General features: G+C 42.1%; 1 long non-coding RNA gene and 3 gene segments (V, D, J or C); 3 read left to right on the top strand and 1 right to left on the bottom strand.

The window, feature by feature from the left end:
* The window catches only part of LOC119264330, a gene marked incomplete at its 3' end in the record, with an annotated part of 519 nt that extends 293 nt beyond the window's left edge, over positions 1-226 (top strand). The window contains 1 exon segment of the V gene segment in view: positions 1-226. This exon segment is cut by the window's left edge and continues 103 nt beyond it. Within this exon segment, the coding sequence occupies positions 1-226 (226 nt within the window).
* Positions 227-11,529: 11,303 nt separating this feature from the next.
* Positions 11,530-13,224, bottom strand: LOC108416690. The segment is given in 3 exon segments: positions 11,530-12,121; positions 12,823-12,931; positions 13,216-13,224. Coding segments are annotated over 3 exon segments (441 nt in total).
* Positions 13,225-13,514: 290 nt separating this feature from the next.
* LOC119264378 lies at positions 13,515-14,123 on the top strand. The segment is given in 2 exon segments: positions 13,515-13,548; positions 13,686-14,123. A coding segment is annotated over 1 exon segment (291 nt).
* Positions 14,124-23,526: 9,403 nt separating this feature from the next.
* LOC119264381 lies at positions 23,527-27,104 on the top strand. Its single transcript, XR_005130990.1, has 2 exons — positions 23,527-23,659; positions 26,993-27,104. It is a non-coding gene; the product is annotated as an uncharacterized LOC119264381 (long non-coding RNA).
* Positions 27,105-27,790: the final 686 nt, after the last annotated feature.

Below are 27,790 nucleotides of genomic sequence, written 5' to 3' on the forward strand. Positions count from 1 at the left end.
CAATAACTGTCTAGCCTGGTATCAGCAGAAACCTGGAGAAGCTCCTAAACTCCTGATCTACTACGCTACCAGTAGACAGTCAGGTATTCCAGCTCGTTTCAGTGGCAGTGGATCTGGATCTGACTTCACTCTGACCATCAGTAATGTCCAGACTGAAGATGCAGGAGATTATTACTGTCAGAGTTTTCATTATATCAGTAGCACAAACCTGTTCCCACAGTGTTTAGTAGATGTACAAAAACCCCCCTCAGTCCAGCTGCACAGAGACTGCACTGCTGCAGCTGGACTCTACTGCAGGTGCTGAGGGGGAGGATGGACACACACAATAACACACTCTGTGGAAATCAGGACTTTAGATGGAGTTTGTTCTTCTGTTCATTAGACTGGAAATGCTTTGTGATTTTAGGGGTTTATTTCCTGATCTCCACAGGTCTGGAACTAGCTGTAGAGTTCAGCTCCAGTCTCATTTATTCTAAAGTTTATTATAAGGATCTGGACAGATTATGAAATGGATGTTTCTCTCAGTCCTGAGAAAGAGGGAGTCCCTGAAGAAGTCCTTCAACAAACTCAGACTCATCAGCTTTTAGTAGGAGATCATATTCAGAGGTCAGTCGACTGTAATAACAATTGTCACTTCAGCCTAAAATAATTAAACAGCTTAAATGTTTTAATTCCTCTAAATTAAGGACTTCAAATGAAATTTTAGTTTAATTGTTGTTTTCAAGTTTAGTTCAGCTGTTTTTTGTCACATGACATTCAGGCTCTTCAATAATATTCAGATTTAGCCATTAAGTTCAGATCTTTACTGAAGTCTCTGTAAAACTGAAACACAGACAGTAAAAACATGTAAACTATGTCTGTTATAAGCTTTGAAGATCAGGGTTTAATTTAATTAGAGCTGTTATAATATCTTCATGAGCAGCACCGTTAGCTTAGTGCTAACATTACATTACAAACCCCTTAGAGGTGCTAATCTCACAATCTAGACTTTTTCATGTGATTTAATCCAAATTAATCCCGTCCACTCAACATTTAACATCTACAGCAGATCACTGTTCCTGTTATTTATTTATTTATGATGGAGTTTTGACATTAATGACCTGAACTGGAGGTCCAGCTCTGAAACTCACAGTTCAGGACTGAGTTCTATAGAGAAACTCAGAGCTTGAGTAGATTTTAGATCTGATACTTTTTTACTCCAGTTGTACTTTTACTGCTACTTCAGTCATGATTTCACTGAAGTATCAACACTTTCACTGGAGTCTGATTTGAAGCTGCTCTTTCTCTCTCAACACCTTTCACACTACACGACTTACACTGTTGTTCTGTGTTCCTACAGTGCAGAACTTCCCAAGAGTCTAACTGGACCTGATGGACACAGTGGTCAGCAGCAGCTGGTGTGCTGTTGAAGTGATCCACTATGGAGTCTGACTCTGAAGTCAAAGATGTTCCCAATCTAAAAACAGCATAAATGTTGTGACTGGCAGCGCTGTTACTGACCAGCCTGACCACCCAGCCCTCTACACACTGAGCTCCACCAGCTCAGAGGACTGTATGCTGTGCACTTCATCTCTGGCTAAGCCTTATTTCTAGTATATGTACATATTTATACTGTAACTCTTTATTTAAGATGTTACCTGAACGTTATGCTGCTCCTCTGTACCTGCACTGTAGACTTTATATACTGACCACTGTTTACACCACTAGTACTTCTGCATTTACTGGACTGCAGTTCACCAGCACATTTCTGTCTCTATACCTGATACACTTGAATATCTGACTATGCACTAACTGTCTATACGTCCAGTACACCTATAACACTCGCCTACGCACATCTTTAAACCATTCTGCAATGTGACAGTGCAGGAGACGTCCCCTTATCCTAAAATCTAACTTTAAAGACCTTAATTAAATGTGTTGTACCACCTCCAAAGCAACGTTTATATTACCACTCCATTACACAGGACCTACATAACAACTACACAGGAACTGTCCACTTATTATAAAGTGGAACTTTTACATAGTTACTCTGGAATAACTGTGTTTCCTTATATTTCTCCAAGGAATTCCAGTGGATAGAGACCTTTGCGGTATCCAAGTTACACAGAATGTCAAATGTTTTAATGAATGTCCACATTATCACAGAAAACACACAAAATTAGATTTGACATCTTTATTGCAAGTCCTTTCAAATCAAACTCCTCAAATCAAACAGTTCTTAACCCTGAAGAAGTCTTCTCACTTTTCACAGCAACATTGAACATCTACTGCTGCACAATAGCAGACGAACTATAATAAACTACCCAGTAACTTTACTGTAGGAGTTTTTTATTTGTTTACTTCTAAAATAAACAGGACTACCTTAAAATATTATGTTCATCAATCATCTAACTAAGTTCACAGAAGAATAATGTCTCACATTTTACAAATGATTCTTCTCAGCTTGATGATCAGTTATTTAACTTTCACTGATCTTAAAAAATAAATAAAGCAAAGAGCAAACCATAAACACAACACAACAAAGAAAGAATCCACCAAAGGAAAAACTGATAACGGCCTGTTTGATTGATTTATTTCAATCTGTAAGTAATTGGGAGCATCAACCCTGCACTCTTTGGTGCATTTATGGCAGACCGGACATCTGCTGTAAGTGCTTCCTGACACCAGACCGCTCGTCCGGCTCCGAGCAGAGAATGACCAGCGCTTTCTAAAATAAAGCAGTGCTGCAAAACCACTTTGTGAGTGAGTCGTTTGTTTTAAAGCTGCTTCACTGCATGCGACCATCTGACAATCGCGGATAGACGCCTAGAGCCCACACAGGTGAGACCACCACAGCTGGAGGCGGCGTTTTGGAAATGGCCGGAAAACCTCGTCTCACCTGTTTACATAGAAGTCACTGGAGACGACTGATGACGTCTCAGGTGCTTGAAGGGTCGTCCCATTTCATAGGGGGAAGATTTCAACCACTAGCCCTTCTAACACCGTCTCAAGAGGGAGGGTTACCCTCAAAAACAAGGGGTAGGGGTAGAAATAAGAAATGGGACTGGGCCTTAATTAATAAAGTGTCCTGAAGGTATAAAACAGGTCTTACATACTTAATGTGTGAGGTCACTGAGACCTGAATAACACCAGTGTTTATGGAGTAGTGCAGGGTCATGAGGTCACAGATCAGCCTGATGTTTATTAGGTACAGGATTATCTCTCAACTGCAGCTCTAACACAGAGAATTCCTCTTTATTTGGTGATGCTGCCCTGTTTATGTACCACGTCTGTTCACTGTGAAAGCAGAGCGGCAGCCTTTCTAGTGACCGTAGTCCCGTCATTGAAAAGAGACCCGCTTCCCCCACAAGGAGGCGCTGTTGTATAAGTTAAACAGAGACGTTGGAGATGGTGGACTTGTAGTTAAAGCCTGTGATGAGTATTAAACAGTAGTGTAGACTTCATTACTGCTTGAAGGGGAGGAGTTAATTCTCTAGACTACTTAAACTGCTGTGCTGTTTATTCCACTCTAGTTTATTTCAGACCACACAAGCTAATGAATGGGTGGAGCTCTGAGCCGTGAGCTGCTGGGCTGTGGTGGAAAGTTCTCAGCTTGGAGAAATAAAGGCTTTGGAGCAGCATCAGTGGATCTCTCCTCTCACAGTCCTTTACCTGCCTGACAGTTCAGTAGTTTATTCTCAAAGGTTCCTCACACTGGTTCTCAGTTCCAGCCCTGAACGCTCTACAGTCCTCATACTTTTGTAGTCTTAGTCCAGCACACTGGACTAAACCCATGAAGGGCTTTAGAATTACCTGATGAGTTTAATGAGGGACGAGACACTACGACTTCGAAGCAGCACTAAAGGAAGAAGTGAAACCCCCCACAGCCCACCCAGCTGAACACAAACAAGCAGTTGTAAGCAGTAAACAGTCAGACAGAGAGACAGAGAGAGAGAGAGAGAGAGAGAGAGAGAGAGAGACACAGAGAGAGAGAGAGAGAGAGAGAGAGAGAGAGAGAGAGAGAGAGCAGTGGGGTGGAACTCAGATCTGCATGAACAGGCCTGAGTCGTCCTCTTTCTCCCAGAATAGAGCAGCACTTTCACCAGATGTTCAGCTTCATTCAGCCAAACTCCCTCAAGATCAACACACAGCACTGCACTGAATCTCCAGCTGAACTCCCTCTCTAACAACACTGACCATCACCATTCATCACAGTAAAGAACTCAGACTGAACTCAAAAGAACTGGAAACTATGCAGCAGCACTAATGCGTTCCAGCACTGGAGAACATTCACTTGTTCCTCTTTCCACAGTGGAACAACTAGAACTTTCCTAACTCCTAATCTATCTACCATCAGATGAAGTGTCATAGAAACAGTTCAAACCTCTCAGTAAAATCTGGGAATGTCTTCATCCAGGAGAACCTCACTGACCTCAGACCAGCTGGTCATCATGATCTGCAGCTGATAATGAGGGGATTAAATGAATCTCCTGTTTAAATAGAATAAAAGTCTCTTTTCACAGTGAGTTTGGTTCCTCCACTGAAAGAGAACGTTCATGAACGGAGTGTAGCCACCCTGCTGACAGTAATAATCTCCTGCATCTTCAGACTGAACTCCACTGATCTTTAGAGTAAATGATGTTCCAGAATAACTCCCACTGAAACGATCTGGAACACCAGACTGACGGTTAGTAGCATAATAGATCAGGAGTTTAGGAGCTTCTCCAGGTTTCTGCAGATACCAGGCCAACCAGTTGTTAATGCTCTGACTGGCTCTGCAGCTGATGGTAACAGAGTCTCCTGGTGAAACAGTCTGAGATCCTGGAGTCTGAGTCATAATTATGTCTCCAAATGACCCTAAAGAAAAAAAAATACAGAGAAAAACAAGTCAGAACATTTCAGAACATCTTCTTTTAATTTTAATTCAGCTATGATCAAACAGAAAAGTGAGTTAATGCGGCTCCTCACAACTGAAATATAACCCCTGATATTTTTACCTTGAGACCAGAGGGTGAGAGTCCAGATGAAGATGGAGACCAAAGCCATGGTTGCTGTGGGTGAAGTTTGTGGGGCAGCAGCTCTCAGTCATGAAGTGTTAAACTCACAGGACTATAAACACTAGCAGAGCACTGAAGCGTGGGCTGATCATGCAAAGTGGAGCCTCTATGGAAATGGACTCACCAAACACCTCCATAATAAACACGTCTGATTATTCAGATCTGATTAAAAAGTATCAGCTCAGTTCTGTTCATTCAGTGTTAGACGTTCATTTCTAAAGCTCATCAATAGTTGATGAGTGTAGAAGAGCTCAGGGTGAACAGTGAGGAGTGATGGAGGTTTATGTACAATGACTTCACTGAAATGTAGCACTGTGCACAGTGTTAGAGCGCAATACAAAAACCTCCCTCAGCTGTAGAGGAACTGCTCTGACTCAGAAACTCTCACTGATCTGAGAACAGCTGCTAAAGCTGCACTCAGCTGAACTCATCAACTCCAAAACACTACAGTAGTGAGCACTGTTCTCTCTTTGGGGGGTTCTCCTCACTGTGGAACAGGGTTCTTCAGCACTAGATGGAACATCTCTGTAGCAGCAGATAAACACATACAGAAAAGCAGCTTCAGGACACAAAACAGTTAAAAAGATAGGTCAGTAAAGACAGTTAGAGTCAGAGTTGGGTAATAACAGAACTACATATGCAGAAAGGTAACTGTATTCATGGTTAAAAAAACAGTGATTCAGGTACATTATAAAACCAAACTGAATACCAGTAGAATTACTTTCCAATTACATTCATGCTGTCACACATCCATCTGGCTGAGAGGTTTCCATGGACTCCAACTCCAGGAATCCTCTAGGAGTTCACATGACTCCTGACCCTCCAGCACAGTGCAATCACAGATCTCTCCCACCTGAATACTAATCTGTAACACCTGTTGGCTTCTCGTTAGCTTCAGTATAAAGCCCAGGCTTTTAGAACAGCTCAGTGGGAGGTGTTGCTTATTTCTTGAGGCACTGAGTGTTCATGTGTTGTGTTTTCTGGTTTTGACTGATCTTCTGTATTTTGACTTACCCGTTTTTGCCTGATCCCATTTGGATTATGTTTGTCTGCTTTTACTTGCTGCCCTTACTGGATTCGACCTGTGCCTGTTTCCTCAGTAAACAGTAAAGCCATTTTTACTTTTTTAATCCGCGAGTGTCTGAATTATTCTGTCACATTACACATGTAAACATTCACATTTGGTCAACATTTGTTATTTTGAAATGTCTGTAAAAAAAAAAAAAAACGCGGAAAAACTTAATTTTACAGGCAAAATCAAGATCTGCAGGATTGCCCTGAAGATCAGCCACTTACCCCTTTTTACACAATGCCTGATTCTACAGCAGCAACCTGGAATAAAGCTGTCAATCAAGTTTTTACTACATACAAATACAGTTTGACTAGTTATTAATCTAACTTTTCCTTATGTGATCTAAAGTTTGATAAGAAGAATAATTGTGAAAAGAGCCTTGTGAGAAATAAAGCTGGTTTAATTTTAGCATATCGCTGTTGTCGGAAGAAAAACTTGTATCTCCATTTTTGCAGTTTTTCAATTTTTGAGGTATTTTTAAAGTACCTGTTGTTCTTTACATGGTCTATAAAGTTCATGAAGAACGGACTTAAAGAAACAGCCCAAAATGACTTGGAAAAAATTCTGGTTCCATTGACTTACATAAAAAGTCAAGTAGGTTTTTTCCTTCTCCTGTAAATTTACCATTTTGGAGATACAAAAGGAAAATAATACGTAAAGAAAAGGAAAAGTACTGACTACTTACAGAATTTCATCAGCATCATTTTAGTTCTGTTTGTTTTATTTACTGTTAGTAGTCCTGAGGTCAGAACTCAGGACTCCTGTCTGTGCACTTTCTCAGAAGACAGGGTCATAGAACCAACCAGTGACCAGCGTCAGCCGATGACTGAGATTAAAACAGTCTGCCAGGACTAATTTAAAGCTCATCATTTCAGCAGGATATTCTCTTATTAACTGATTTAAACTGTAAGACAGAAAAACACAGATGCCTTTGAACTTTGGTGCTGGTCAAGAACTTTTGATAGAAACATGGACAGTAAAGAACATGGATCCTCAACCAAATGAAGCCTCACCTCCCTTCTCACAGCCCAGATACCCAAACTGAAGATCACAGTTTAAACACTTTCTGAGAAGAACAGTTCAGTGGAAAGAGAACATTTAACTGTAGGACAGTTGAGGGTAAAAGACGAGGAGAACAACCAGCTACAAGATGGATGAAGACAATCAGAGAAACCAGCCATTCAGAAGCTCAAAGACCCAAACAGAAGACAGAACGTTCTGAATGAACGTCCACATGGTGGGCAGGGGTCAGATAATAGGTACTGACTGACTGGTAGCAGGTGACCGCATAACAACTCCATCTGTCCTGTGTTAACAGGAGCGAGCTTGAAGATCTGGTGGGGACTTCAAGCTCTTTGTGTCTAACATTGTTACACATTCAGCTGGCTGGTTTGATCAGGACTAAAAGTGTTATTCCATAAAATCTCGTCCGTCTCATTTAGGTGGAAACCAGTGATTTAGGGAAGTGTCAGAGGATGTCATAGACTTAACTGGGAATGTTCTACTGCACTGAGGTGAAAGTTGACCCCTTAAACGGCCAGGACCACCGGCCAGGACCACCAGCAGGCCCAAAGTTTTATTACACACTTCTATAACCTCAGAATAGCTCAAGCAGTTTGCACTGGAATCCCTGCAGTTATTGAATTAAATATGACTGAGCCACTCATAGTAATCTGCTCTCACAGCAGTCTACACTGCTCTGTCCACCACTGACTGCACACTTCAGACTTTTACACTAAACTGAGTTAATTTGTCAGTTTTAAAGACCAAAATGTGTTTTCAGCTTAAATCCCGGTCAATTCTTGTCAACAGCAGAGACATGGTATGTAATCTACAGGAGACCCATAGGCTTTAAGTTCAGACAAACGCTGTTAAAACACTGTGAGAAACACTTTGAATCGTGAGAATTTAAACAAACATGTAAGAGAAAATATCCGTCACATTCGTGTGTAAAACAGATTCTCTATAATATAATAACATAAACTTTAATAGAGACGGAGAAATTTCAGGTGTTCTAAGAAAGCAGGCCTGAGAGGATGCTGGGATTTTAACCCGTCATCACAGACACTCACTTTAAGAAATTCATAACACATAAAGAACCTAAATAAACGGAACGAGTAAATGTCTGATTGTGTGGGAAACAGTGTGAGGGATCAGTGTGTTCAGGTTAATGAACGCTGCTGGTAGATTCTGCAGGTCTTTAGAGTCTCTGAATCAGAAACATTACATTCAGACAAAAATGAAGGACGATTTAATAATAATGTGATTATAGTGAAGAGACTGAAAGTGGAGCTATTTATTTATCTGATTGTTTATTTGTTTGATTACACCATGTAACAATCAAACAATTTCCCAGTTGTTAAGTGTGTTTTCCTGATTGTTTGGACCCTAAATGAATAGAAAAAAGTTATTATTCCCTGTAAACTTTGCTTTTGTGGTCAGCACAATGATATTTTGAAATTGATCTATTTTTAAGGATATTCGCCATATTTCAAGATACTTAAGAAGCTTCTGGAATTGTGAGAACTATCAAGAAGTTTCTAGAACTGTCCAGAATTATCTAGAACTTTCTGGGACTGTACAGAATTGTAGGTAGCTGTATAACTACAGTTATATAGGGCCACTATAGCCCTTCCTGAGAGACGGAGAGACATGATCTAATTGATTGGGATTGCATAGTAAGTGGGCAACAGCCGTCACAGACAAAGGGGAATTGACCTAGACAGACAGGTGTGAATTGATTCTCTATTCAGATTCTGATAACGACAGTATTCACACTTCACCCCACACCCATTACAGGAGGAGCTTAGGAAGGACCACTACTTTCAAATGTATATATTGTGTGTTACTCTGCTACCAGGTGATCAGTCTTGCTCTGCTGAATCCTCAGTACACTCTTGTACTTTGATACTGCGTGAAATAAAGATTGACCATTTTTATCGAGTTGGAGAGACATCCTTTTTCCTTACAGCACACAGCAACTTAGTCAATTTAGATGGCATCACGAGGTTGCATACATCCAGCAGACGCATTTTGCTATGTATGTGGCCATTTTATAAAGACAAGAGCGAAAAAGTCCTCTGTGGAAGCATCTGCTAAGATGTGTGAGGCCTACAAAGCATACTTTGGCATGCTTGTTGGTGACCAAGACAAACCATGGGCACCTCATTTCACATGTGAGCACTGCAAGATACTCTCTTAAATAGCAGATTTAAATTTTTATTTAGCAAAATTTTTAAATCAGTTAAAGTTTAAAAGAGCTTTAATTAACACCTTTTCACATGTTGTAGTTAAATATATCAAATATATACAGATATATTTTATTGTTTGATATATAACAGATTTCAAACTGTGTTAATATCGCACATACCACTAGTCATTAGTGTGAAATAGGCCTAAATCAAATTCTCAATCCAAATTTTATTTTGTTTGCTTATAGGTTGGTACAGGGGAGAGAAGAGAGCCATGCATTTTGCTGTCCCAAGAATTTGGCGTGAACCGACTGATCACTCAACAAATTGCTACTTCTGCATGGTGGACCCTTCCAAACGTCGCACTGGCAAAAATGCAATGCCTGTAACGTATCCTGACATTCCTTCATCTATTGCCCCAGTACCACACTGCCCTGAACTTCCTGTACCAACACCTCCAGACAGAGCAACACCACCTTCAGAAGAAAGCAGCAGGTCAGACACCCAGGAAGATGTTGAAGATCACGATTTCTCTTCATGTGCAGATGAGGAGCGGAAGCCATACTACCCTAACCAAAAAACCTCAACGATCTGATCAGAGACCTTGGTCTCACCAAGTCCAACGCTGAGCTTCTGACATCAAGGCTCAAGCAATGGAACTTATTAGATGAAAGCATCCAAGTCACAGGTCACAGGAAGCATCACCAAGTTTTCTCCACCTTCTTCAGTCATCAAGACGGACTGTGCTTCTGCAACAATGTGGCAGTCTATTCGAGGCTATAGGTATCACCTGTAACCCGAATGAGTGGCGTCTCTTCATAGACAGCTCATGCAAGAGCCTCAAAGCCGTGCTGCTTCACAATGGTAACAAGTACCCATCTCTTCCTGTAGCTCACTCGGTGCACCTGAAAGAGGAATACACCAGTGTCAAGATGTTGCTAGGTGCCTTGAAGTATGATGAGTACGGCTGGGAAGTTATTGGAGATTTCAAAATGGTGTCATTCCTGATGGGCCTCCAAGGTGGTTTTACTAAATATCCTTGCTTTATTTGCCTTTGGGACAGCCGGGATACTGAAGCGCACTACCACAGGCGGGACTGGCCTCAGCGGACAGAGTTCACTGTGGGGAAGAACAATGTAAAGTGGGAGCCACTGGTGGACCCACGCAAGGTGCTGATGCCACCACTACACATCAAGTTGGGGCTCATAAAACAATTTGTCAGGGCTCTAGATAAGGAGTCGAGAGCTTTCAATTACCTCCAAGATCTTTTCCCTAAGCTGTCTGAAGCAAAGATCAAAGCCGGTGTCTTCGTCGGACCACAAATCAAGAAGATCATAGTGAATTTCCCAAGAAGCTGAATAGGAAGGAGAGAGTGGCTTGGAACAGTTTTGTCGCAGTGGTTCGCGGCTTCCTAGGCAATCATAAAGATGAAAACTATGTACAACTGGTCCAGACTCTGATAAAGAACTATGCTGCAATGGGCTGCAGGATGTCACTCAAAATCCATATCCTTGATGCTCATCTTGATAAGTTCAAAGAGAACATGGGAGCTTATTCAGAGGAGCAAGGCGAGCGCTTCCACCAGGACATTATGAACTTTGAATGCCGTTACCAAGGACAATATAACGAGAACATGATGGGCGACTATATTTGGGGATTGATTCGTGAATCTGATTTGCAGTATAGTCGTAAATCTCGGAAAACCACACACTTCTGAACAGTTGTGTGTAAACAATCTGTGTAAATTTGCAATGCCTATAGTGTTCTTAGTCTGACTGTATAAATGAAAAGATGCAAAATGGTCTGTTTCTATAATAAAAAATCCATAATTTTCGTTGCCGTGGTCACAAAAGCGAAGTTTTTGATGAATGTAAGCAATTTTTCATTTGTTTTAGACATAAGCAATTGGAATATAACATTAAAAAGCTGGGAACAAAACTTGTGTTACATAGTGTTATTTTTCCTTTTTATAGAAATGGAACATTTTATAAACTGTTAACATTTAATATGATTGGTTAAAAACAATTAATTTCTGAATCTAGAGATCTTATTTTACCGAATATAGAAATATTGTCTTATTGAATTTTTCATTTTTTTGATCATTTTTTAAAATCTCTGACATTGGAAATAAAAAACTACAAATAAATTTATGACCTTAATAACTGTGTCTCCATGATTTTTACTCTGATAGATCCTCCAAAATCACAATATAAAAGATGAAGCGCTGCAGTTCTGCTAAACCAAATGCTTTATTTATTAAAGAAATGAACAAACATATTTCCAGTAAATTAACCATCAAAGAAATGTTTACATGTTTATTGTTGCTGGTTTAGTATAAAGAAAATAACACAAACAATGAAAGACTGTAGATATTAATACTGAAGCTCTTTATTGTGATTATGAAGTGATGAGATGAAGATCAGAGCATTAAGCAGAGCCATGTTTGAGCTCACTGAAGATCAAGAGGAGCTCTAGCAGCTCCAATAGACGCGTGGACGCTCACTGCCCAGTGCATTGCTCTCTCCTCAGGGTTTGGCTGACAGGAGTCTGGGAGTCCATGGTGGCCTCACAGGTCACTGTCTTCTTTAGCCACTGGTCCTCCTGGAGGGTCAGGGTGCTGCTCCAGCTGTAGAGGCCGTCGTCCTTCTGCAGAAGCCCGGGGCTTTGGCTAACCCCCGAGCTCCAGCTGCTCCCGTCTACCTTCCAGCTCAGCCTCCAGTCTGAGGGGAAGCCCTTGTTGGCCAAACACACGAGTGTGGCCTTCCCCTGCTGCAGCTCCACGCTGGAGGGGGGCAGGACCGTGAGGGTGGGCGCAGCCACACCTAGGACACACACACAGTTTCATTTCCCTTATTTCTAACAGAGCACAACTGAGTTCAGTGATGCATTAAAAACCAAACTCTAATTACAACCTTAAACTCAACCGTTTCACACACAAACTCATATTTCCAATCACATTCATAGCTGCACTTCATTTCCATTTTCATTAGAAAATATTACTGAATTTCACTCAGTAAAACTCGGACATTCTGCACATCCTGTGATGGGAAATTTGAAATGGAACATGATTTTATTTCCTCCAAAACAATAAATAATCCCTAAATAAATGGAGCTGCAGTCTCCATGTACTATGGCTTCAAAGCTTTAGAGCAGAAAACGTTGCTCATAATAACCTCCACATTGTGGCTTCCAGATGGAGACAGAACTGCTGTAATGGAGCCCAACACTGACACTACAATCCAGCTCTACATCTGATCTTTTTAAAGAAATGTCATTACTGAACACTTCACAGGAAACCTTTAGGAAATATTAGTGTTTTAAAGAACAGAAATCCAGTTCAGAAACAGGAGCTCGTGGTAAAGCCTAAAGCTCCACGCTCGCCACACTTCAGCCAAGTTCTAATGAAATACATTCAAATTTGGATCAGAACTGATTTAGAAGAACATCAAGTACGTCTGTACTGTTGATCCATAATCATTTTAATAAAACATTCCTTTTGAATAAGGAGGAAAAGTGGACTTACTTCCAACTGACAGTTTGGTTCCTCCACCAAAAGTCCTCCACAGTGATACAAACTGGTTTACTGGCTGTACAAAAACCTCCTGCTCTAAACACGCCGCTCTCTTCAGCCTCTACACGCACTATTTCTGACCTATAATACAATATTAATGGGTTCTACAATCATCTAATAATGGAATAAACTACACACTGGAGATCTGCACACATTCTGCCTTTTATTCCCAACAAGGATTATTTTATAAGCAGTGAAATATCTAAACTGAGGACTCGCTTGGTCCTTTAGAATTTACACAACAGACAAACTGAACTTCCTAAACACTAAATATACAGTTTTAAATTGGTAGAAAATGTTCTAGATAAAAGTTCTTCTAAAAGTAATAGATGAAAAGGTTCTTACTGTTTTCATTGTTTTCTCCACCAAAAAGTCCTCCAGCCCTGATCCAGACAGACTGGGTGGCAGTTGTAGCTGGAGAAACCCTCAAATGAAAGGCAGAGACAGTTAGAACTGCACAATAAGAGAGTGCCCTCTGCTGGACATTAAAGGGAATATTTCACTTCTAATAGAGGCTCCACTTTGCATGATCAGCCCACGCTTCAGTGCTCTGCTAGTGTTTATAGTCCTGTGAGTTTAACACTTCATGACTGAGAGCTGCTGCCCCACAAACATCACCCACAGCAACCATGACTTTGGTCTGCATCTTCATCTGGACCCTCACCCTCTGGACTCAAGGTAAAAATATCAGGGGTTATATTTCAGTTCTGAGGCACATTAACTCACTTTTGTTTTTGATCACAGCTGAATTAAAATTAAAAGAAGATGTTCTGAAATGTTCTGACTTGTTTTTCTCTGTATTTCTTTTTCTTTAGGGTCATTTGGAGACATAATTATGACTCAGACTCCAGGATCTCAGACTGTTTCACCAGGAGACTCTGTTACCATCAGCTGCAGAGCCAGTCAGAGCATCAGCAATGATTTAGCCTGGTATCTGCAGAAACCTGGAGAAGCTCCTAAACTCCTGATCTATTATGCTACTAACCGTCAGTCTGGTGTTCCAGATCGTTTCAGTGGGAGTGGATCTGGATCTGATTATTCTCTAAAGATCAGTGGAGTTCAGTCTGAAGATGCAGGAGATTATTACTGTCAGCAGGGTTATGACACTCCGTTCACACAGTGTTAGAGCGCAATACAAAAACCTCCCTCAGCTGTAGAGGAACTGCTCTGACTCAGAAACTCTCACTGATCTGAGAACAGCTGCTAAAGCTGCACTCAGCTGAACTCATCAACTCCAAAACACTACAGTAGTGAGCACTGTTCTCGCTTTGGGGGGTTCTCCTCACTGTGGAACATGATCTTCAGCAGGAGATGGAACATCTCACAAAACATACTCACCATATCTTTTCTGAAGCTTGCCTTCAAATATCTACAAACTCCTGGATATTATTAGTTCTACTTCATAGTAGTGAAGAGACAAATCTCCCACAGATTGTGTCTGATGTTAAAGTACCATCCAACCTTAATAGTAATAATAATAATAATAATAATAATAATAATAATAATATAATAATAATATGTTCCATATTATATTTACATTTTTTTTATTTAGCAGACTCCCTTTCATTACAGTGGAGATCAATGCAATTCAAAGTACCCAGATAGTCTCTAAAGTCTATAACCTAAAAATCAAGTCCTATCAAAGCTTGATCTTGTTAAATAAGAACAAATTTTAAAGTATTTTAATTTTTAATAAGTAAACAATAAATTCAACAGTGGTCTGAGGGATTTAGTGAAGCACTAAGTCTTCAGCCCACAGAAGAAGGGGCTCAGAGAAAGTCTAACCACTGAGAGACGTGGACGGTGAAGCGTTGAGAAATGACCTCATGCCTTTCTTGGATCTCAGGGAAGGGCAGGGCAGGGATCAGGAGATCTGAAGTTAGCGTGTGAGTGTGTTATTATGAATTCAGGTGCAGAGGACATGTGAAGCCGGGAATTCGTGAACTTGATCAGTTGAAGCATTCTGCATCCTCTGTAGAAGAGAAAAGGTGTATGAAAGAAAGTCAGCAAGCTGAAAATTTCAGTAATCAAGTCTGGAAATGACTAAGACGTAAATGAAGTCCTCTTTTCTGGAATGAAACCTTTTCATCTCATTTTAGCTGCTCAGTTTCATCAGGACTCCCTGACAGAAGAGACAGTGTATCTCAGTAGGGCCTTCCTGGTTAAATAAATAATAAATAAATAAAATAAAATAAAAAATTCTGGTTCATGTCGTAGAAATCCTCAGGATCTGATAACAGATGTCATGTGATCAGAGCTGGTTATGAAGAATCAGTCCAAGGTGATGATTAGATGAAGTACAGCTGGGTTTCTACATAGCAATGATAATGAAATGAGATCAGCACTAATTATGTTTACATACACAACAGTGGGTTCAGCATTAGACTAAGATATGATCGTTAGAACAGTGTGGTTTGATGATCATGGACTGACTGTGGTCTTAGTCGATCTGTACTTAGCAAGAATAAAACATGAATCCAGGCTGATAATCACAGGACTATGACAGCTTTATGACACCAAAACAAATGAGTGACCAAAGGAGAAAAAGCCCACAGTCTTGTGTAGAGAAAGAGTCTTTAATGTTATAGATTCAATGTTACAGACCGGTAGGATAAATACAGTAGCTGGTGGTTCACAGTACCAAAGACAGATTGGAGAAAGATGAGAACTGAGTGAAGATAATTAACAGCAGCTGTTTGTTCTTCAGTTTGGATGTTTTCAAGGAAAATTTGATGAACTGTAAAACAAAGTTTAAAAGGGTTTGCAGAAGCACCAAAAGGAAGAAGTGAAACCAGCCCCCCCACAGCCCACCCAGCTGAACTCAAACAAGCAGTTTAAGCAGTAAACAGTCAGACAGAGAGAGAGGGAGAGAGAGAGAGAGAGAGAGAGAGAGAGAGAGAGAGAGAGCAGTGGGGTGGAACTCAGATCTGCATGAACAGGCCTGAGTCGTCCTCTTTCTCCCAGAATAGAGCAGCACTTTCACCAGATGTTCAGCTTCATTCAGCCAAACTCCCTCCAGATCAACACACAGCACTGCACTGAATCTCCAGCTGAACTCCCTCTCTAACAACACTGACCATCACCATTCATCACAGTAAAGAACTCAGACTGAACTCAAAAGAACTGGAAACTATGCAGCAGCACTGATGTGTTCTAGCACTGGAGAACATTCACTGGTTCCTCTTTCCACAGTGGAACAATTAGAACTTTCCTAACTCCTAATCTAACTACCATCAGATGAAGTGTCATAGAAACAGTTCAAACCTCTCATTAAAACCTGTGAATGTCTTCATCCAGGAGAACCTCACTGACCTCAGACCAGCTGGTCATCATGATCTGCAGCTGATAATGAGGGGATTAAATGAATCTCCTGTTTAAATAGAATAAAAGTCTCTTTTCACAGTGAGTTTGGTTCCTCCACTGAAAGAGAACCACAGTGCTACATTTCAGTGAAGTCATTGTACATAAACCTCCATCACTCCTCACTGTTCACCCTGAGCTCTTCTACACTCATCAACTATTGATGAGCTTTAGAGATGAACGTCTAACACTGAATGAACAGAACTGAGCTGATACTTTTTAATCAGATCTGAATAATCAGAAGTGTTTATTATGGAGGTGTTTGGTGAGTCCATTTCCATAGAGGCTCCACTTTGCATGATCAGCCCACGCTTCAGTGCTCTGCTAGTGTTTATAGTCCTGTGAGTTTAACACTTCATGACTGAGAGCTGCTGCCCCACAAACTTCACCCACAGCAACCATGACTTTGGTCTCCATCTTCATCTGGACCCTCACCCTCTGGACTCAAGGTCACTCACTCATTTATCTTTGTGTAAATTAATTTCTGTCCTGTTTGATGTACATTTTGTTGTATTTTACGTTTCATGCAATATTTCTTTTAATGTTTTCATCCTTTTATTTTCTCAGGATCCAGTGGTCAGGTGACTGTGACACAGACTCCTGCAGTGAAAACTGTTTCTCCAGGAGACTCAGTTACCATCAGCTGTAGAACCAGCACTGCAGTGTATGTTTGGAGCACATATCACTATCTATCCTGGTATCAGCAGAAACCTGGAGAAGCTCCTAAACTACTGATATGGGCTGCTAACAACAGACAGTCAGGTATTCCAGATCGTTTCAGTGGCAGTGGATCTGGATCTGACTTCACTCTGACCATCAGTAATGTCCAGACTGAAGATGCAGGAGATTATTACTGTCAGAGTGAACACAGTATCAGTGGTAGCTGGGTGTTCCCACAGTGTTTAGTAGGCGTACAAAAACCCCCCTCAGTCCAGCTGCACAGAGACTGCACTGCTGCAGCTGGACTCTACTGCAGGTGCTGAGGGGGAGGATGGACACACACAATAACACACTCTGTGGAAATCAGGACTTTAGATGGAGTTTGTTCTTCTGTTCATTAGACTGGAAATGCTTTGTGATTTTAGGGGTTTATTTCCTGATCTCCACAGGTCTGGAACTAGCTGTAGAGTTCAGCTCCAGTCTCATTTATTCTAAAGTTTATTATAAGGATCTGGACAGATTATGAAATGGATGTTTCTCTCAGTCCTGAGAAAGAGGGAGTCCCTAAAGAAGTCCTTCAACAAACTCAGACTCATCAGCTTTTAGTAGGAGATCATATTCAGAGGTGAGTAGACTGTAAACAGTAATTCATCGGTTCAACCTCAAATAATTACTTCATGTGGTAACAATCATCTTTTCTGGCCTCCTTCAGTTGAAATAACACATTTAGAGTGTTTATTTCAGTAAAACCAGTTCACTCAAATTTTACAGCATGAAGACCTTCAGACTCCTCCAGTAATGTTCAGAGACAGACATGAAGTTCAGATCTTTACTGAATTCTCTGTAAAACTGAAACACTAAACTATGGAAACAGAATGTCTGTTATAAGCTTTGAACATCTGAGTTTAAGTCAGAGCTGCTATAAAACTCTACATGTGCACCACCGTTAGCTTGGAGCTAACATTACATTACAAACCGCTTAGATGTGCTAAACTAGACGTCCACATGAACTGATTCAAATGAATCCTGTCCCCTCAACATTTAACATCTACAGCAGATCACTGTTCCTGTTATTGATTTATTTATTTATTTATGACTGATTTTCTACAATAATGACCTGAACTGAAGGTCTAGCTCTAAAAGTCACAGTTCAGGACTGAGTTCTATAGAGAAACTCAGAGTTCTGATATATTTTGGATCTGATCTTTTTATTTACTCCTATTTAATTTATAGTTTTACTGCTACTTCAGTCATGATTTGACTGAAGTATCAACACTTTCACTGGAGTCTGATTTGAAGCTGCTCTTTCTCTCTCAACACCTTTCACACTACACGACTTACACTGTTGTTCTGTGTTCCTACAGTGCAGAACTTCCCCAGAGTCTAACTGGACCTGATGGACACAGTGGTCAGCAGCAGCTGGTGTGCTGTTGAAGTGATCCACTATGGAGTCTGACTCTGAAGTCAAAGATGTTCCCAATCTAAAAACAGCATAAATGTTGTGACTGGCAGCGCTGTTACTGACCAGCCTGACCACCCAGCCCTCTACACACTGAGCTCCACCAGCTCAGAGGACTGTATGCTGTGCACTTCATCTCTGGCTAAGCCTTATTTCTAGTATATGTAAATATTTATACTGTAACTGTTTATTTAAGATGTTACCTGAACGTTATGCTGCTACTCTGTACCTGCACTGTAGACTTTATATACTGACCACTGTTTACACCACTAGTACTTCTGCATTTACTGGACTGCAGTTCACCAGCACATTTCTGTCTATATACCTGATACACTTGAATATCTGACTATGCACTAACTGTCTATACGTCCAGAACACCTATAACACTCGCCTACGCACATCTTGTCTACGTTCGACACCTGAACCTACTGACCGCACATTCTGTCTGTCTTTTACTGTCTTTAGTCTCTGCCCTGTTTACTATGCATTTCTTATTACTGCACTGGAAAAGTCGCCCCATAGTGTTTCATTATACTGTACTACCCTGTATTGTACAATGACAATAAAGTTGAACTGAATTGAATTGAATTGAATGATGAAGTTAAACACAGAATAAAAGAAACAGTGAAATGTAGATTCATATACTGACTTTTGTGCGTATCTAAAAGTGAAGATATTATGGTTTGAAAAAAGCTCAGGGGAGTTTATTTTATATTGATATTTATTTTAGTTCATGTACTTGAGTGTTGAGTCCCGGAGGACACAGTGTCCATGATTTCCAAAAAGAATGACTGGTCCCACTTTATATTATGTGTCCATAATAACTGTGTAGTTACATATAAATAACATATGTAACAACAATGTAACTACATATGATTTAATCACTGTTACACATTGATTAGAGAAGCACAAGTTGTGTAATTACACACGTGTATCACCTTCAGTTTGCCCCATGTAATTACACACGTGTATCACCTTCAGTTTGCCCCATGTAATTACACACGTGTATCACCTTCAGTTTGCCCCATGTAATTACACACGTGTATCACCTTCAGTTTGCCCCATGTAATTACACACGTGTATCACCTTCAGTTTGCCCCATGTAATTACACACGTGTATCACCTTCAGTTTGCCCCATGTAATTACACTCGTGTATCACCTTCAGTTTGCCCCATGTAATTACACACGTGTATCTGGATAGTCGTAACAGTCTATTCTCACTCACGTAATTACATGAGGGTAATAACAAGTGTAGTTACATTTGTAATTGGACTGGAACAGCAGTTTAGTTCTGGTCATGTCCAGCAGTAAAAGAAAGTATGGAATAACTTGCAGTAACACATTATTACACTGGACCAGCCAGCTTTCCCAACGTTTAGATAATATCTATGCTGCTAGCGCCGTGACACTGTAACCAGTTTCAGCTTTAAACAATTCTGCAATGTGACGGTGCAGGAGACGTCCCCTTATCCTAAAATCTAACTTTAAAGACCTTAATTAAATGTGTTGTACCACCTCCAAAGCAACGTTTATATCACCACTCCATTACACAGGACCTACATAACAACTACACAGGAACTGTCCACTTATTATAAAGTGGAACTTTTACATAGTTACTCTGGAATAACTGTGTTTCCTTATATTTCTCCAAGGAATTCCAGTGGATAGAGACCTTTGCGGGATCCAAGTTACACAGAATGTCAAATGTTTTCATGAATGTCCACATTATCACAGAAAACACACAAAATTAGATTTGACATCTTTATTGCAAGTCCTTTCAAATCAAACTCCTCAAATCAAACAGTTCTTAACCCTGAAGAAGTCTTCTGACTTTTCACAGCAACATTGAACATCTACTGCTGCACAATAGCAGACGAACTATAATAAACTACCCAGTAACTTTACTGTAGGAGTTTTTTATTCAATTACTTATAAAATAAACAGGACTACCTTAAAATATTATGTTCATCAATCATCTAACTAAGTTCACAGAAGAATAATGTCTCACATTTTACAAATGATTCTTCTCAGCTTGATGATCAGTTATTTAACTTTCACTGATCTTAAAAAATAAATAAAGCAAAGAGCAAACCATAAACACAACACAACAAAGAAAGAATCCACCAAAGGAAAAACTGATAACGGCCTGTTTGATTGATTTATTTCAATCTGTAAGTAATTGGGAGCATCATCCCTGCACTCTTTGGTGCATTTATGGCAGACCGGACATCTGCTGTAAGTGCTTCCTGACACCAGACCGCTCGTCCGGCTCCGAGCAGAGAATGACCAGCGCTTTCTAAAATAAAGCAGTGCTGCAAAACCACTTTGTTAGTGAGTCGTTTGTTTTAAAGCTGCTTCACTGCATGCGACCATCTGACAATCGCGGATAGACGCCTAGAGCCCACACAGGTGAGACCACCACAGCTGGAGGCGGCGTTTTGGAAATAGCCGGAAAACCTCGTCTCACCTGTTTATATAAAAGTCACTGGAGACGACTGATGACGTCTCAGGTGCTTGAAGGGTCGTCCCATTTCATAGGGGGGAGATTTCAACCACTAGCCCTTCTGACGCCGTCTCAAGAGGGAGGGTTACCCTCAAAAACAAGGGGTAGGGGTAGAAATAAGAAATGGGACTGGGCCTTAATTAATAAAGTGACCGGAAGGTATAAAACAGGTCTTACATACTTAATGTGTGAGATCACTGAGACCTGAATAACACCAGTGTTTATGGAGTAGTGCAGGGTCAGTGAGGTCACAGATCAGCCTGATGTTTATTAGGTACAGGATTATCTCTCAACTGCAGCTCTAACACAGAGAATTCCTCTTTATTTGGTGATGCTGCCCTGTTTATGTACCACGTCTGTTCACTGTGAAAGCAGAGCGGCAGCCTTTCTAGTGACTGTAGTCCCGTCAGTGAAAAGAGACCCGCTTCCCCCACAAGGAGGCGCTGTTGTATAAGTTAAACAGAGACGTTGGAGATGGTGGACTTGTAGTTAAAGCCTGTGATGAGTCTTAAACAGTAGTGTGGACTTCATTACTGCTTGAAGGGGAGGAGTTAATTCTCTAGACTCCTTAAACTGCTGTGCTGTTTATTCCACTCTAGTTTATTTCAGACCACACAAGCTAATGAATGAGTGGAGCTCTGAGCCGTGAGCTGCTGTGCTGTGGTGGAAAGTTCTCAGCTTGGAGAAATAAAGGCTTTGGAGCAGCATCAGTGGGTCTCTCCTCTCACAGTCCTTTACCTGCCTGACAGTTCAGTAGTTGATTCTCAAAGGTTCCTCACACTGGTTCTCAGTTCCAGCCCTGAACGCTCTACAGTCCTCATACTTTTGTAGTCTTAGTCCAGCACACCGGACTAAACCCATGAAGGGCTTTAGAATTACCTGATGAGTTTAATGAGGGACGAGACACTACGACTACGAAGCAGCACTAAAGGAAGAAGTGAAACCAGCCCCCCCACAGCCCACCCAGCTGAACTCAAACAAGCAGTTTTAAGCAGTAAACAGTCAGACAGAGAGACAGAGAGAGAGAGAGAGAGAGAGAGACAGAGAGAGAGAGAGAGAGCAGTGGGGTGGAACTCAGATCTGCATGAACAGGCCTGAGTCGTCCTCTTTCTCCCAGAATAGAGCAGCACTTTCACCAGATGTTCAGCTTCATTCAGCCAAACTCCCTCAAGATCAACACACAGCACTGCACTGAATCTCCAGCTGAACTCCCTCTCTAACAACACTGACCATCACCATTCATCACAGTAAAGAACCCAGACTGAACTCAAAAGAACTGGAAACTATGCAGCAGCACTAATGCGTTCTAGCACTGGAGAACATTCACTGGTTCCTCTTTCCACAGTGGAACAACTAGAACTTTCCTAACTCCTAATCTAACTACCATCAGATGAAGTGTCATAGAAACAGTTCAAACCTCTCATTAAAACCTGTGAATGTCTTCATCCAGGAGAACCTCACTGACCTCAGACCAGCTGGTCATCATGATCTGCAGCTGATAATGAGGGGATTAAATGAATCTCCTGTTTAAATAGAATAAAAGTCTCTTTTCACAGTGAGTTTGGTTCCTCCACTGAAAGAGAACCACAGTGCTACATTTCAGTGAAGTCATTGTACATAAACCTCCATCACTCCTCTCTGTTCACCCTGAGCTCTTCTACACTCATCAACTATTGATGAGCTTTAGAGATGAACGTCTAACACTGAATGAACAGAACTGAGCTGAAACTTTTTAATCAGATCTGAATAATCAGACGTGTTTATTATGGAGGTGTTTGGTGAGTCCATTTCCATAGAGGCTCCACTTTGCATGATCAGCCCATGCTTCAGTGCTCTGCTAGTGTTTATATTCCTGTGAGTTTAACACTTCATGACTGAGAGCTGCTGCCCCACAAACTTCACCCACAGCAACCATGACTTTGGTCTCCATCTTCATCTGGACACTGACCCTCTGGACTCAAGGTGACTCACTCATTTATCTTTGTGTAAATTTATTTCTGTCCTGTTTGATTTACATTTTGTTGTATTTTACATTTTATACAATATTTCTTTTAATGTTTTCATCGTTTTTTTCTTTTAATTTTCAGGATCCAGTGGTCAGGTGACTGTGACTCAGACTCCAGCAGTGAAAACTGTTTCTCCAGGAGACTCAGTTACCATCAGCTGTAGAACCAGCACTGCAGTGTATGCTTGGAGCACATATCACTATCTAGCGTGGTATCAGCAGAAACCTGGAGAAGCTCCTAAATTCCTGATCTACTATGCTACCAGTAGACAGTCAGGTGTTCCAGCTCGTTTCAGTGGCAGTGGATCTGGATCTGACTTCACTCTGACCATCAGTAATGTCCAGACTGAAGATGCAGGAGATTATTACTGTCAGAGTTTTCATTATATCAGTAGCACAAACCTGTTCCCACAGTGTTTAGTAGGTGTACAAAAACCCCCCTCAGTCCAGCTGCACAGAGACTGCACTGCTGCAGCTGGACTCTACTGCAGGTGCTGAGGGGGAGGATGGACACACACAATAACACACTCTGTGGAAATCAGGACTTTAGATGGAGTTTGTTCTTCTGTTCATTAGACTGGAAATGCTTTGTGATTTTAGGGGTTTATTTCCTGATCTCCACAGGTCTGGAACTAGCTGTAGAGTTCAGCTCCAGTCTCCTTTATTCTAAAGTTTATTATAAGGATCTGGACAGATTATGAAATGGATGTTTCTCTCAGTCCTGAGAAAGAGGGAGTCCCTGAAGAAGTCCTTCAACAAACTCAGACTCATCAGCTTTTAGTAGGAGATGATCTTTACAGGGTGAGTACTAAGCAGTTACACGTAAATCGGATGAATTCATAATGGAATTATTATCTGTCCAGCTGGTCAGCCAAGGTCCAGTTAAAAGAACTGCATTCTTTTAAAAAACATTCAGGTTTAAAAGATTTTAATTTTTATACACATAAACTGTCACTGTAAACATCAGTTACATAAATTCATTTATTCTCTGCTTGTGTAGGTCAAATGCCGTCAAAAGCCTTTCCAAAATAGCAAAATAATGAACAATTTATATTTATTTTATTCAAAATATAGAATTCATTTAAAACTACAAATTCCTTTTTTTAATCAAATAATCAAAGTTAGTTATAGGAATGATAATGTCACGGTTGGCTCCTCCCAGTCCTGTCCATGTGCTCGTGTTTTGGTTTTGTAACTCCGCCCCTGATTGTATTCACCTGTCCCTCATTGTTACGTGTATTTAAGCCCTGTGTTTGCCCTTTGCGTTTGCCAGTCTTTGTATCTTTGTATCATTGTATCGTTGTACCTGGTCTTTGTTTGTGTTGGTTCTGGTTGTTTTCGTCATGTCTTACCCTCGATCTGTCCGTGTCGGCTCATTGACCCTGGACTGTTCTGACCACGACCCTGGATTTGCCCGTAATAAATCTCGCTTATCTCAGCGTGTGCGTCCGCCTCCTCGCTCCCCCTTACAGAAAGACTGGCCACCACAGGACGCAGCAGGTAAGCGAGACTCCGGCATGTGGTTGTTCCGTTGGGACGAAACTCCGGCTGTTTCAAAGCAGCCCGAGTTCGCCGTGTCCCAACGCCACCAAGCCGGAGACAGCAAATCCCCTGGCGCTGAGGGAACACGAGCGTCTCGTCGGTCCCGCAAGAAAGCGGAGGACCTTCCCGCCTTGTGTCCGGGAGGCGAGAGCTCAGGTAAGCGCCTTGGGTCTGCCCGTCTTGAGCGCCACTGCAGGGAGGAGCGACCTGCAGTGCAAGACGGTGTCAGACAGAAGGAGCATTCAGATGACCCGTTTTTTGGTACTCGGCTCGTTCGCAAGCGTCACTGCGAGCTGCCTAGCGCTCGAGTGAGCTTTGGGAACGGCCGAGTGGATCCAGTATCTGTGTGTTCCTCCAGGTTGGAGCAGAGGTCCCCAGCCCGAAAGCCCGATCCCGTGGCCGCACCCCGCGGCACTTCTGATCCCGTGGCCGCACCCCGCGGCACTTCTGATCCCGTGGCCGCACCCCGCGGCACTTCTGATCCCGTGGCCGCACCCCGCGGCACTTCTGATCCCGTGGCCGCACCCCGCGGCACTTCTGATCCCGTGGCCGCACCCCGCGGCAAGCCTGCGCCTCCGGACCCGCCGCCAGTCGCCGCGCCTCCGGACCCGCCGCCAGTCGCCGTGGACGTCGCAGCAGGCCCCGCGCCTGCCTCCGTGGACGTCGCAGCAGGCCCCGCGCCTGCCTCCGTGGACGTCGCAGCAGGCCCCGCGCCTGCCTCCGTGGACGTCGCAGCAGGCCCCGCGCCTGCCTCCGTGGACGTCGCAGCAGGCCCCGCGCCTGCCTCCGTGGACGTCGCAGCAGGCCCCGCGCCTGCCTCCGTGGACGTTACATCCCCTTTGTTCCCACCCATCCCGCCCTCGTCTGTGTCTGTTCCCCCTGGGAATCCCGTTTCTGTCCCTGTTCCCCGTGGTCCTTCTGTGCCTTCTGTGTCTGTTTCCGTTCCTTTGTTTCTGCCTTGTTCTGTACCTGGTTTTGTCCTTTTCCCTACTGTTGTGTCTGTCTCAGTTCCCGTTCCTGTTGTGGTTCCCGTTCCTGTGTCTCCTTTTGTTTCTGTTCCTGTTTCTGTTTCCGTGCCCGTTTCCGTTCCTGTGTCTGTCTTGGTGCCTGTTCCCCTGTCTTTTGCGTGGTCTGTTGTTCGTTCTTGTTTTCCTCGTCCTGTGTCTCCGGTCGTCTCTCGGTCGGCGTCGTTTTTTGGTGTGCCTCCTCGTCCTCCCTCCGTTTTTTGTCCTCGTTCTGTTTCGTCTGTTCCTGTGCCTTGTGTGTCTCCGTCTGTGTCTGTTCCTGTGCCTTGTGGGTCTGTTCCTGTGCCTTGTGGGTCTGTTCCTGTGCCTTGTGGTTCTGTTCCTGTGCCTTGTGGTTCTGTTCCTGCCCCTTGTGGTTCTGTTCCTGCCTCTTGTGGTTCTGTTCCTGCCTCTTGTGGTTCTGTTCCTGCCTCTTGTGGTTCTGTTCCTGCCTCTGTGCCCGTTTCTGCCTCTGTGCCCGTTTCTGCCTCTGTGCCCGTTTCTGCCTCTGCTCTGGCTTCGGTGTCTGTGCCTGTTTAGTTTAGTTTTGTCTTTCTCTGGGTTTCGCTTTTTTGTTGGGTTGGTTTGTTTTGTTCTGTGTGGCACGCCCGGTGTGCGTGCCTTTGGGGGGGGTTCTGTCATGGTTGGCTCCTCCCAGTCCTGTCCATGTGCTCGTGTTTTGGCTTTGTAACTCCGCCCCTGATTGTATTCACCTGTCCCTCATTGTTACGTGTATTTAAGCCCTGTGTTTGCCCTTTGCGTTTGCCAGTCTTTGTATCTTTGTATCATTGTATCGTTGTACCTGGTCTTTGTTTGTGTTGGTTCTGGTTGTTTTCGTCATGTCTTACCCTCGATCTGTCCGTGTCGGCTCATTGACCCTGGGCTGTTCTGACCACGACCCTGGATTTGCCCGTAATAAATCTCGCTTATCTCAGCGTGTGCGTCCGCCTCCTCGCTCCCCCTTACAGATAAAAATACCATCACTGTAGGTCTGGAACATGAAACTACGTCACTGAAACTGAACACAAGTGATAACAGGCTCCTCCAATAACATTACAGAGATACAGGTTCAGGTCAGATCTTTACTGAAGAAGTCCCTGTAAAACAGAAACACAGTTAAAATATGTAGACAGAATGTCTGTTATAAGCTTGGAAGGTCTGTTTAAGGAAGATGTTCCATATAATATTAACATGCACCACTGTTAGCTTGGTGCTAACATAACATTACAAAGCCCTTATGGGCACTAGCATCGCCAGAGCTGTTGATAAGATAAACTAAAGCCTCTCACAGAGTGATGTAGAGGGTTTCTGCATTATTCATCATTGGGCTGGTCTGCTGCTGCTCACACCTCTCATTTTGGGGCATTAGCATTTTATTTTACCACAAAATGCATAAGAAGTTTATTTAGTAACACCTTTCTGGGATCTTTTGGAGAAAATAATCTCTAAAATTGTACTTTTCATAGTACTTTAGTCATTATTTCCCTGAAGTATCAACACTTTCTCTGGAGTCTGATTTGAAGCTGCTCTTTCACTCCCAACACCTTTCACACTACACGACTTACACTGTTGTTCTGTGTTTCTACAGTGCAGAACTTCCCAAGAGTTTAACTGGATCTGATGGAAACAGTGGTCAATAGCAGGTGATGAGCTGTTAGACAGAGTGACCCACCATGGACTCTGACTTCAAAGAGATGTGACCGATCACAAAGCAGTACAGAGATCACCAATGAGCTAAAATGGAATTTAACACATAAATCATGAAGTAAATATGAATAACTCAGTAAAAAGTAGATTACTCTACTTGATCGGAAATGAAAGTATTATAATTTGAAAACAGTCAGGAGAAAACAAATCACCTGTATTTTAATACATGGAACTGTTGAGGAAATATAACTAGTTAATATTCATCTCTGCTCTTCACTATACAGCAACATAAATCCCCCACTGCTCCTGATGCTCTGGGTGTTCCCCAGGGGTCTGTTATGGGCCCCCCTGTCTTTATAGTTTATATGCAGTCCAACACTCAAATTCATGGATTATGTGTTCATTGCTACATTGCTATATTTCTGATATTTTTACCCAAAATGTAACAGGGCCAACACACTACTGTAGTCATACGTTAGATTTAGTTTTGACACTAGGTCTTAACATAGACAAGCTTAATATCTTACCGCAAACCACAGTGATCTCCAACCATTACTTAATTTCATATGAGCTACGATTTAGCCATAATATATATACGTCCCCTCGTTATTCAACAAAGCGCTCAATAAAACCTTCTACCGCCCTACAATTTATAGAAAATCTCCCAGAGTTATCAACCCCAGTCTCCACTGCATCAGACCCAATGGAACTAGATTTACTAACCGATTATTTAGAAAAT

This window comes from Pygocentrus nattereri, chromosome 11 (genome assembly GCF_015220715.1).
Source record: "Pygocentrus nattereri isolate fPygNat1 chromosome 11, fPygNat1.pri, whole genome shotgun sequence".
Taxonomy (NCBI): domain Eukaryota; kingdom Metazoa; phylum Chordata; class Actinopteri; order Characiformes; family Serrasalmidae; genus Pygocentrus; species Pygocentrus nattereri.